A 12,921-nucleotide genomic window follows, 5' to 3' on the forward strand; every position below is an offset into this window, starting at 1 on the left:
AGGGACAATAAAAGCCACACTTTAAAGTAGAATACCAAAAAGCAAGAGAGAGCACTCTCTCCAAAATGAATCAGTGACAAAGAAACACACAACAACAGAATATAAATTCCATCTTGGAATGCCAGTCTGGAAACAACAGATTTGTTTTTTTATTATATTTCTTTAGACTGTCTAGATTGCCTTCATAGAATTTAGAGTGAACCGTATAGTATTATAGCATGTAATAGAATCCCCAGCTGAAATACTGTATGCATCTGAAATAAAATGTACATTTCTGAACTAATCAATGTATTTCATGTAACTTCTTAATAGTTAAAGATAATGCTAGTTTCAGAGATTGTTTGATGTCCTCTTGTTATTACATAGATGCATAGGAAAGAGTGCCACCTATTGAGACAGCAAAAACATTTTCTTGGCATTCTGCTTTTTCCTTCCACTCAGAGGTCTACAAACCAAGTACTAACCCAGCCCAACTTTGATTATATTGAAAATTTGATGAGAGCGTAGCCTGGAGTAATATAGCTGATATATTGCTAACTAATTAACAACATCCCATTACTTATCCACTTTTTTCCCTCAAGTGTCTGACTACAGATATCTTCCGCATATTTAGTTCTTCCTACAGGGTGTTTGCTATCCTCTCAATGTATTTTTTTTCTTTTTAGCAGACATCCTATGAATATAAAACCCTTTTAAAAAGTAATGCAAGCAGTTCATGGAGAAGCTGAATTCCCCCTCCACCCACATCTGAGATGACTTTTTTCTTAGTTAGTCAGACAAAATGAAGAATGAAGTATCATTTGCACACAAGCAGAAATAACATAGAGATGACCAGCTATGTGGTCAGAGAGAAGTGGTTTGTTAAACCGTGGGCCTGTGTTATAGAATAAACCCTAGGGTGGAAGGCAGCATTCTAAGATGTTTTCAACAAGCATAGTTCTGAGACATAGTGAATATTCACCTTTAAACTATCCATTTAGTCAATTGAGTAATAGCATTCAACATTTTGTTTCCCAAAATATTCCATTTACAATGCACTGTAAGTGCTGTGAACAATATTAGTAAGACTTTATTTTATCCCTCTTTCATTAAAAGGATACCATTAGAAAATGGCAGTCTGTAAATAACATCTTCAAAGACAGACTTGATATTTCCACTTCACAAGGACAACAATAATAAGAACATAGGAACGGATATACTGGGTCAGACCAAAGGTCCATCTAGCCCAGTATCCTGTCTGCAGACAGTGGCCAATCCCAGATGCCCCAGAGGGAGGGAACACAACAGGTAATCATCACGTGATCCCTCTCCTGTCATCTATTTCCAAACAGAAGCTAGGGACACCATTCCTACCCATCCTGGCTAATAGCCATTGATGGACCTAACTCCCATGAATCTATCTAGCTCTTTTTTAACCCTCTTAAAGTCCTTGTCTTTACCACATCCTCCCAAAGGGTGTGTCTAGACTACAGGGTTTTGTCGACAAAAGTGGACTTTTGTCGACAAAACTATACCTGCGTCCACACTACCGCTGAGTTCTGTCGACATAATGTTGACAGAACTCAGCAGTTTTGTCAACGCTGGTAAACCTCATTTTACGAGGCATAACGCCTTTTGTCGACAGAGTCTCTGTCGACAGAAGGTGTTATTGAATGTAAACTGTCCTTTGCGTCCACACTACCATGTCGACAAAGCAGGTTGCTTTGTCGACAGAAGTCTGTAGTCTAGACGTACCCAACATGAGTAGGGTTTTATTTTTTAGAACAGCCAATGCTAAACAATGTAAAAAAATGTTGCATCTTACCTCTGGCATAAGAGGTTCACCATTTTTTAACCAACTGTAGGAGGGACTTGGTTTTCCACTTGCCTTACATTCCCAAAACAAGCTGTCATAGAGAGAGAGATAGGCATTTTGGATTTTTTTATCCCATTCAGGGAGAGCTGTATTAACAAGACAAAAAAATGGAAAGCATTGTAAACAGAAGCATGGCTTTTGGTTTGCTCAGCTTACAGTCTATCATGTGGACCAATATTGCCTCACTGTTTCCTTGTACTCACCAGTCTGTCCGTTTTCATCTCTTATCTTTTCATCTTACACTCAGACCATAAACTCTCTGAGGTAGGGATCATCTATTTGTCCTGTGTTTGTATAGTGACTAGCACAATAATGTCCTGGCAGGCCTGTTAAGGGGGGAGGAAGCAATTCAAAAGGTCCTGGGGCTCCTAAGCCCTTTAAACAACCAATGGAGCACCGAACAGCGTGCAGCTCTGGCAGCTGCCAGGGAAAGAGATGCATGATACAGATGCTTCAGGCAGTGCTGAGAGCTGGCTGCCCCCAACTCTGCCCTTTCTGCCAAAGTCACTGCCCCTTCTGGGAATGTGGAGCCCATGGGCCCAGTGAGTCTGTCACCCCTCTTCTGCCCCTCCAGGGTCCTAGTTTATGACTGAGACTCTGAAGTACTGACAACATAATAGTAGTAATAATACATAATAAACTGCATTCCTGGGAAGGGGGGCACCCGGAGTTATTCCTGTATGAGCTCTTTGCTGACAAGAGGACTATGCCAGATGATAGGACCTTCTCTCCCTGGTTGCTGACCCTGCTCCAGAGATTCCCACAGAGGACAGCAGGAGCACAACTTATCTATTGCTCACCACTGTTTGCCTTCCTTGAGATGATATGCATCCCCCAGAGGAATACAGAGGGAGCTAGTACTGTGCTCTCCAAGGGCTGTGTCTAGACTGCAGGGTTTTTTTTTGAAAAAGTAGACTTTTTTCGAAAAACTTCACCTGCTGTAGCCAGACACGGCTGACACCTGCGTCTAGACTATAGCCGAGTTCTTTCGAAATTAAATCGAAAGAACGCGGCTATTCTTTTGACGACGGTACTCCTCATTTTATGAGGAGGAACGCCTTTTTTTGAAAGTTCTCTTTTGAAAAAAGGTGTTCTTGAATGCAAACAGGGCTTTTTCGAAAGAGAGCATCCAGACTGCCTGGGTGCTCTTTCGAAAAAGTGAGCCACTTTTTCGAAAGAAGAGGTTGCAGTCTAGACTCTCTTTTGAAAGAGGCTTTTTCAAAAGATTCTTTCGAAAAAGCCTCTTTTGAAAGAGGCTTGTAGTCTCTGTAAGGGACCCTTGGCAGAGATGCTTTTTGTGCACATACCATCTTACATTACAGTGTAAAGGCCCATCACAGCCCTGCCTTAAGTAACAAAAAAGATCATTGTTATAATTTCAGGGGATAAACAGAGCCAGATATTTGACAAAATAACTTTCGATATAATTCCAAATATAGATCAAGTTATTGGTTGGCTCCTGACTCTGTATCTCCAGATCATTCATCCATGGATGCAGACCATTCCTAGAGTCCAATCCAGGAATTGTGAATGTACATTTGTGAGAAAAAAACAAGTTGGTAAAGGGGACCATGCTGAATTATGAATAATATTTACTACAGTTAATTATGAATAATATTTACTACAATCGTGCTCAAGGACTAACCAAAATTGAAGCCCCTTGTGCTAAGCACTTTACAAACAGAGTTTACCAGACAGTTCCAGCCCAAAATAACTTAGTCTAAATAGACCACGCAGACACAGGGTAGAGGATATGAACAGAACATTCTGCAACAGTGTGGGAATTAAGAAAGAGGAAATAAATCACACACAAACCATGCCCACTTGCTTATAAAATCATGAAAAATGTGTTAGATAGATAGATATAATCTACAAACAATTATGAATGAAAATCCAAAGTACAGTTAATAAGCTTGTAATGTTAATTACATTTATATAATTAAATCTGCAGTTATTAGTCTTGGCAAAATAATCTGCTAAATTGAATACAACCATTTATTCATGTTTCATGAAAATAACTGGACAGTGAGAACAAAATGACCCCACCAAAAGCATCACTAGCAGCAACAATTAAAGCAGCAGCAGCAAATAGTTCTATTTTCGGCATAAGCCAGTGCTTTGGCATGAAGGCCTGTCTCCACTTACCAGGAGATTGATATTGTGGGAATTGATCTCCCAGGAGTTAACTTAGCTGCAAAATCGACTGCTAATCACACTCCTGTAGACTTCACTGAGTTGTGAGGAGTAGAAGAAGTCCACAGTGGGGATGCTGCAGCAAGTTGAACTAAGGCATGTGGTCTCCACTATGCTATTTACATAGCTGGAGTTACATACCTTAGTTTGACTTTGTCCCCTACTGTAGACCTAACCTGGAGATTAGTAGTTGGTCAGTTAAACCAAAAAACTATACATTAGAATGAAAAAGTTTCCTTTTTCAACAAAGAAAGAAGTGTCTGCTGAATTAGAGCCAAATGCAGGATCAGGGAGCAGAACTGTGAATGCTCATCATTTCTCATTGCCCCATTTTATTTTTTAATCTCTTCGCTTTTACATTATTTCTGGCATATATAGATGAGCACCATACTTTGCTATTTATAGCAAGAATGTTTGTTTTATGTACCTTGCACAAGAACAAAGGTGAAAAGATACCCACTGATCATCCTCTGCATGCTTCCTTCATCCTAGTTCACAGAGCAGGAGTGGGATTGGTTCCGTGGGACTGCTCTTTCCCACTTCTGTGCATGTAGCAAGATTTAGCTGGAGAATTACTTTCTTCCACAACACATTGGTCAACACAGATAAGCTAGTATGGTAGGTGAAGTAAGCTGCTACTAGTATAGATCAGAGGGGCATAGTTCTTTTCCTCTGTTACTCCAGGACATCATAGATACATGTTCCTCCCCATAATATGGGCTGAGAGTAAATTTTCTATCTATCCCTTAATGTTTCATGTAAATACATGAGATTTCTTTCTGCCTTATATTAACCTTTTTAGCTGCAGCATGGCACAGCCTACATTTTTCAATCTGATACTAATACACAATATCTTGTACTCGCTGAAGTTTAAATTGTAATTCAGGGGTCATTTCAAGGCTCCAATCCTTTTATTAATCAGCTTAACCTGAAACTGCATTCTTCACTGATATCTCCTTTCAAGGGGCTAATGGACTTCATTATCTTTCTCTTGTACAGAATATTTCCAAATGCTAACACATTCTACATAAAAAACAATTCCATTTGCTCACCATAGATTATTAGTTGACCTCTTGCAATGTTTCTTCCTCGAATGTTTCCTGTAATACATTCATAAAAGCCTTCATCTTCCTGCTGAAAATCTGGGATTTCAAGGACTCCTTTGGATTTGTAGTGTTTGATTTTCCTTGACAATGGGTGTCCATCACTCCTCTTCCAGTTAATACTGGGAACGGGACTAAATAATTATACTATATTAAATGTGGGGATACTTTTATCAATACACCACAGAAAAGGTAAAACGTATTCCCTTAATCACTCTAGGGGGAAGAGGGAAGGATTTTAAATAAATTAAAACATAAAACTTGTTCATTTCTAAAAGTTTTATTAAAGTGGTCTCCAGTGAGATTTTCAGAAGCATTCAATGATTTAGGAACCCAAGTCTTATTGACAGGCAATGGGAATTGTATTACCAAGACCCATATGAGCTTTTGAAAGTACTGGTCTTAGATCAATATCACTTCACACAGATTTGCTCAACTTTTAGGAACAAATCCTGCCATCTGAGAAAGAAAGAAAGAAAGAAAGAAAGAAAGAAAGAAAGAAAGAAAGAAAGAAAGAAAGAAAGAAAGAAAGAAAGAAAGAAAGAGAAAGAAAGAAAGAAAATGCATGGGATGGAGGAGAGAACTCAGAAAACTTGAAAGGGCAGCTAACCTTCATGCAAGCATCTGAATTATTGGTGGCTTTCAGAACAAACAAAATGTCTGCACCACTTCAGTTACTTATCACTAATCAGAATGATGAAACATCAGACAGGAACACAAAGGAGGAATGAAGAGCTATAACTCAGGATATAAAAGATGGAGCAAAGAGAGGGTACAAAAAGAAATGAGCAGAGAACAGAAAAAGAACATGAGTGACAATCAGAAAGAAGGCAAAAGGGAGTTTTTTTTCCTTGTTTTGCATTTTTATAGCTTTTTATCATTTTCATTTATGTTTGAATCAATATATTCTATATGATAAAAAATAGCCAAGTATGACAAAGGCCATACATACTTCCTGAGTTCCTGGTAATATCACAGACCATACAAGCTTCACCTTCATGATTTGTTATGTCACCAGAACACTTTGAAATATTAATAGTCTTGCATTTCCAGATTGCTTTTCATGCTACTGAAAAGTAAAGTAAGCTTCTTTTCCAATGCAGAAGATCTGATACACTGTGAACAGCTTTTTGAAGTGGTTTTGACTCAGTGCTGGAGATGTTTCTTTGTGTGGCTTATAATATCATCAGAAAATATTCTGTGTTAAAATTTAGAAAGGCAACAACTATACTTTGTGTATGTTTCTAGATGCCTGTTTCAAGAGAGCAGAAAGTATATGTCACGGCTCCCAATCCTGCACACTCATCTTCACAGACGGATTACTGCTCCATTAGAAATCTTGTATGTCTATATTGAATCAGCCCATGCTAGATGATTCAGGCTCACAGAGCTCAGGCAAAGCAGCTCTTTAGCTATCATGTCAATTTTCAGGCTCAGGTTGCAGCCCAAACTCTGAAACCCTTCCACTTCATAAGGAGGGTCCTAGTGTTCAGGCTCTGTAAGGGTATGTCTACACTAAAAAGTTAATTCAGACTAACGGATGTTAGTTTGAATTAACTTTTATAGGCGCTACACTAGCGCTCCGCTAGTTCGAACTTAATTCAAACTAAAGGAGCGCTTAGTTCGAACTAGGTAAACCTCATTCTACGAGGACTAAGCCTAGTTCGAACTTACTAGTTCGAATTAAGGGGTGTGTAGCCCCTTAATTCAAACTAGTGGGAGGCTAGCCCTCCCCAGCTTTCCCTGGTGGCCACTCTGGCCAACACCAGGGAAACTCTATTGCCCCCCTCCCGGCCCCAGACCCCTTAAAGGGGCACGGGCTGGCTACGGTGCCCGTGCCAGGTGCAAGCCTGTCAGCACCCAGCTAGCAGACCCTGCACCTGGCATGGCTCGAGCCAGCCACCCAATGCCCCCGAGCCCTCCCCCTCTTCCCGGGACCAGGCTGGCGGCTCCAGGGAGCTTTCCCGGGACCGCAAGAGGCGGGCACCCGCCTGGTCTAGTGCGGACATCGTGGACCTTGTCCACGACCTCCGCACTAGACACAGGAAAGTGGCCGTCTAGAGTAGGAGAGCTGCCAGCCTGCCCACCCAGGAGCAGGTGTGCATGAAAATCAAGGTGGTCCACTGAGACCCCCAACCCTGAGCCCTGAGCTTACAATGGCCGTCCTGGGTCAGACCAAAGGTCCATCTAGCCCAGTAGCCTGTCTGCCGACAGCGGCCAACCCTAGGGACCCTGGAGGGGATGGACCAAAGACAGTGACCAAGCCATTTGTCTCGTGCCATCCCTCTCCAGCCTTCCACAAACCTTGGGCAGGGACACCACTCCTACCCACTGGCTAATACCACTCCATGGACCCAACCTCCATCCCTTTATCTCACTTCTCTTTAAACTCTGTTCTAGTTCTAGCCTTCACAGCCTCCTGCAGCACGGAGTTCCACAGGTTGACTCTTTGCTTTGTTAAGAAGAACTTTCTGTTACTAGTTTGAAGCCTGCTACCCATTCCTTTCCTTTGGTGTCCTCTAGTCCTTCTATTATGGGAACTAATGAAGAACTTTTCTTGATGCACCCTTCCACCCCACTCATGTTTTTAGAGACCTCTATCCTATCCCCCCTCAGTCTCCTCTTTTCTAAACTGAAAAGTCCCAGTCTCTTTAGCCTCTCTTCATATGGGATCTGTTCCAAACCTCTGATCATTTTAGTTGCCCTCCCCTCTCTCACACTCTCTCTTCCCCTCTCCCACCTCCTTTTCCCAGTCTCCCCGAGTTTTGTTCAATAAAGAGAGATTCTATTTTTGACCACACATTTTCTTTATTTTGTACATCAGGAAGGGGGGTTAGGGAAGGGTAAGTGGAAGGAGGTGAGGGAGGAATGGGGTACGAGCCCCCGATAGGGAGGACTGGGCTGGCTCTGTGGGCTTCTGGGGGTGGAAGCTCTCCTGCAGCCCCCCAATTGCCCCCTCTCCCCAGATGGCAGCCTGCGGCAAGTGCAGCCAGTCTGATGGCCGAGTGCTGTGATGTGCCCAGTGTCGGTACTCCGGGCAATCCAAGCCAGGACTGCTTTGCAAGCGGGGCACCCCTGAGAACTGTCTGTCCGGGGTGGGGTTCGGGTCCCTTTAAGCACAGCCATCGGCTAGCCTGAGACAGCATCTCCACGCTCTAAGTCCTACTCTGATGCCCTGCCGGCACTGCTTCCAGCCATCCTTAACCCCGGTTCAGGGTCCACTTAATGTGGACATGCTAGTTCGAATTAGCAAAACGCTAATTCGAACTAGTTTTTTAGTCTGGATCCGTTAGTTCGAATTAGCGCTGTAGTGTAGACATACCCTAAGAGTGTTAGAGTCACCAATAGGTATCTACTTATAGAACAGGAGCTATAGTGTGTATGACTTTGTCTAATTCTATCGTGAAAGAAGTCAAATGTTATCTGTATGGAAATATCATTATCTAAGTAGGAAAAATACAAATCTTTACAGAACAATTTACAGCTGGAGTACCATAAAAATATAATGAAAGATAAAATCAGGTAAACCTCACCTAGTTTGGGTAACATTAATAACTCGAAACTCAGACCAAACACATATTGTTTTCAGCAATCTAGTGCTGGCAGAAGTTGATAAATTGTGCAGCTGAAGAACTTCTAACCTAAGCTCCTTTCTGCTACATGAAACAGAAAAGTATAGCATCAAGACCAGAACATTAGCTGAAAACCCTCTAATAACTATTTAGAGAACTCAGTGATCTATCTAGCTATTATTTCATCATAACTACATTGCCTACACAGACGATGTACGGCTATACACAATTCATTCTGAGTCTTACTGTGGCTCTTAGCTCCAGCCCTGCACACGTGTGTATATATACAGGCAGTCCCCAGGTTACGTGCAAGATAGGGACTGTAGGTTTGTTCTTAAGTTGAATTTGTATGTAAGTCGGAACTGGTACATATTGTAGGGGAAACTCTACCAAACATTTCTCCAGAGCTCAGTTTTATTCTCCCACACCTCACTTCCCTCAGTCCTTTATTCTCAAGCTGAGGTGTCTGCTGAGAAAAGCCGCTCCGCGTCTCCCTGGTCTGCTGGGGGGAAGCAGCTAGTGCGGGGTTGCCTCACCCCGTTTGTAAGTAGGGATCCGATGTAAGTCGGATCCATGTAACCCGGGGACTGCCTGTAATTCTAATCTGACCTCTCCAATGTAGCTGAACAAGTTACTATAAGTGAGACTGGGAAATGGCTGAGAGATAGGCTGTGTCTAATCCAATGCACAGAAGCAGAGCCTGTATAATTGTTTACAGGCTTTCATCTGAAAAAAAAAAAGAATATAACTTTCTAGGGACCAAAAATAATAAAAGTCATAATGACAGTCCCTGCTTTCTGAACATCCAGAAGATACCTGGGGCCCCAAAAGCCCTGTAGGAGCCCAGGATCTTTCAAAAAAGGGTTTTAGTTTTGATTGATCCCCATCTAAACAACCTATAGTTTTCTTTCAAAAAGCCCCATTTTGAAAAAATGTGGCCGCCATTATTCACATAAAGCATGGAAAATTTAAATCCCAGCTTCATTTGAAATTTCAAAATGTCTAATTTACATCCCTTTTTTGAGAAAAGGGATGTAGTTTAGACACAGCCAAAGAGAGAGATAGAGTCAACTGAATTAACACTCAAGGCAATGTCGGTAGCAAGAGGAAACACTTGGAGGAAGCACCAAAATTTTATCTGTACCCACAATTTTCATTCCATGCCCTTTTGTTGTACAAGTTTGAAACCTACAGGGCTTTGGGGGCCCCAGGTATCTTCTGGATGTTCAGACAGCAGGGACTGTCATTGTGACTTTTATTATGTTTGGTTCTCTAGAAAGTTATATCCTTTTTTTTTTTTTTCAGATGAAAGCCTGCAAACAATTATTCAGGATCTGCTTCCATGCACTGGATTATTGCAAAACACACTCCTTAAACTCATGTAAAAATGGCAGCTAGTGGGCAGAATAGCTCTATTCCCTCATGATTGTGATCAAGATTATGAAAAAGATTGGTTGGAATGGCTCTTCCTATAGGTTGAAAGAGACCGTTGATAATAGGCAGAACATGGATGGCTTTTAAAAATGATATTGCATATTAAACAGTGGACTAATTGCTATAGTTTAATGTCAAAACCACAATGTATAAAATGCAAAAAGCATTTATGTAAACTTCTGGCCCAAAGTTGACAAAAAGATGAAGAGAAAATAGGAACCATTGGTGGTGGAGTGGGAGAAGAAGACAAAAATGATTCTTCAATTTTTTCCTACACTGTTACTGCCCCCCCCCCCCCCCCCCCGTTACTGGTTTGTTTTATTTTAGCAATCTCTATTCATGAATAAGGAAAGTCTTCACTGACACTAAGGCCAGAGGCAGAGTTCTGTGGGAAAATGCCTCTTCTGTCAATCTGTCAACTCAGGTTTACCAAGGCCTCAGCTGAAGATGACCTTCTGTTTTCCTTATCCATACCAGATCTTTATAATTACTTCCTTGGGGATCTTTCAAGATAAAATCTCCTCTTCATTTTTGTTTTTTGCTTTTGGGATTTTTTTCCCCCCTTCTCTCTCCTTTACACCAAGATAGTTTGAAATGCATTTCTCCTCTGATGTGAACTATTAGAATGATGATAGAAGGATGATAGATGATATTAGGATGATAGAAGTAAAATTTAGCATTTGGAGCATCAACTTTGCTCTGTGTAAATTAGTAATTGTAACATACTCAGTGGTACTCTGTGCTCTCCTAGAAGGGGCTTAGACTGAGGAGGTGGCCTAGTTTTATGAAGAGAGAGAGTTCATTTGTCAGGACAGCAGCTTTAGCAGACCTTCTCCAACCTAAATTATAGGTTAAATGACTGCTGTTGCAGTCTAGAGTAGGACTGGTGTTTCTTTTATGTGCCTATCATACATAAATACAATCTGTGATATCTGGGCTTTTTCAGAAGATCTTTTTCTCCATTGGCTTTTTCTGGTAGCTGATTAGCATGTACTTTCCATGTCTTCAGTCACTGTTTATTGGACAAGACAACTTTTTATCTGGTTTCTATAGATTTAAATGACACCCCATTACCAGTGAACTTCATTCTAGTAAAATCTCTTCATAGTGACCCATTACAGTGGACCAAATGAAATAGTTTTGACTAAGGGGAGGATAAAAAGGAAATATTATATAGGATTTTAAATGGGTGAATTAAAATTCACCTTGGCAAAGTGAAAGCTGTTCATTTTTTCCCTCTTGTCCCATTTAGTAAAAGCCAGTGCTTTAAGAAGGAACACTGAAATATGGCTCACACACAGTTTGTCCAGATGCTAATCTTGGACTTTTATAGAGGGAAATAATTTCTATGGGAGTGTTAGTGTTCAGTATATTTTAGGATCAGAATTATCCCAATGGCTACTGAATGACCATAACATGAAACGTCAGACAATAGTATCCTTATACTGAGCAGTACCTTACCCAATCAGTAGACCCACTGACAACAGTGAGGGTGTGTCTAAACTACATGGCTCCATCAGTGGAGCCATGTAGATTAGGCTGATCGGCAGAGGGAAATGAAGCCGCGATTTAAATAATAAGCCATATTTTCCCTGACAGAGGGGCATGCACTTTATATTGGGACTGTTAGTACCGTATTTACCATGATAGATGAGCATTGATTTATATTGGGACTGGTAGTGCCATATTTACCCTGATAGAGAGGCATGGCCTTTATATTGTTAATACCATGGATGCCCTGAGCTAGGAGCCCGAGAGGGGCAACGTGACCTTAAAAGGGGGGGGCACAACCCACACCAGGGGTGTACCCCACGACAGGCTTATTTCGACTTCAGGGTGTTGTGTAGATGCACTCTAAGTTACTAAATTAGACGAGCCCTGCAGATACACTAATATCTGCTTTATATTCACAGATATATGCATCTATGGATGTGAATTTGGATATCCTCAGCTCATGTTTGTGGATGTAGATACAAAGTTTGTATGTCAAACCCTGCATATTCATGGATATCTGCTTTATATCCATGACCATCCAAGTGTACGGATGTCAATGTGGATATCTGCAGCTCATTTTTGCAGATGCAGATACAAATTTTGTATCTGCCCAGGGATCTATAAATGAGATAGAAAAGAAGTCCAAAATATTTTATTTTGGGGCATAAATCTTGTCACACTGGGCCTCAATTTAAAGTGCTTGTACTATCATAATCTGCACCAATAGGAAAGTTCCATCTCTTGAAGGCACACATTGCATAAATCAGTCGATCAGAGCATCTTTCATGCTGTGCCTCTCAGGGCACTTCACAATGAAATTAAATTTACAGTTTAGATAATTAAGACTATGCCTGGTTAAACAAATGAGACAAAGCTGAGATGTGAAAGCTGCTATGATGACTGCGTCAAATATGGACACGAGAAAGAATGAAGATCCAAAGGGCATAATAATTAGAGGGTTCAAGGTTCCAATCATTCTGCTTCATTACTTGGAGAGCAGCTGAGACTTCCATTGCTGTGCAAGGCATGTTTGGCCAGAAGTGTGATAAGAATCAAGTGGTCCACCCTCAAGCAGTATAACAGTGAAATGAAGATGATCCCTCTAGAGCTTCTAATTGGTGATATCATGTTGTTATCAAATTCTAGCAGGCAACCAGCAAAAATATCCATTTCCTGTATCGGGTGTCGGCTGGATGTAGCCCAATCCACAGACAGTGTACTGGAGCTGGGAAATATAATTAAAAAAACTTGGGAGCCTTCTAGTGATCCT

General features: G+C 41.2%; 1 protein-coding gene across 3 annotated transcripts in view; it reads right to left on the minus strand.

Moving 5' to 3' along the window:
* The window catches only part of CNTN6 (contactin-6), a 150,174-nt gene that overhangs the window by 84,185 nt on the left and 53,068 nt on the right, over positions 1 to 12,921 (minus strand). For 2 of the 3 annotated variants that reach the window (XM_006122484.5, XM_075938669.2), the window contains 2 exons: positions 5,101 to 5,285; positions 1,805 to 1,941 (listed from right to left, as the gene is read on the minus strand). The exons of the other annotated variant lie outside the window; for it this stretch is intronic. In XM_006122484.5, the coding sequence (XP_006122546.4) occupies positions 1,805 to 1,941; positions 5,101 to 5,285 (322 nt within the window). The remainder of the gene's footprint in view (positions 1 to 1,804; positions 1,942 to 5,100; positions 5,286 to 12,921) is intronic. 3 annotated transcript variants of the gene reach the window in all.

The sequence above is a fragment of the Pelodiscus sinensis genome, chromosome 11 (assembly GCF_052426305.1).
Source record: "Pelodiscus sinensis isolate ZL-2025 chromosome 11, ASM5242630v1, whole genome shotgun sequence".
In the NCBI taxonomy this organism is placed as follows: Eukaryota; Metazoa; Chordata; order Testudines; family Trionychidae; genus Pelodiscus; species Pelodiscus sinensis.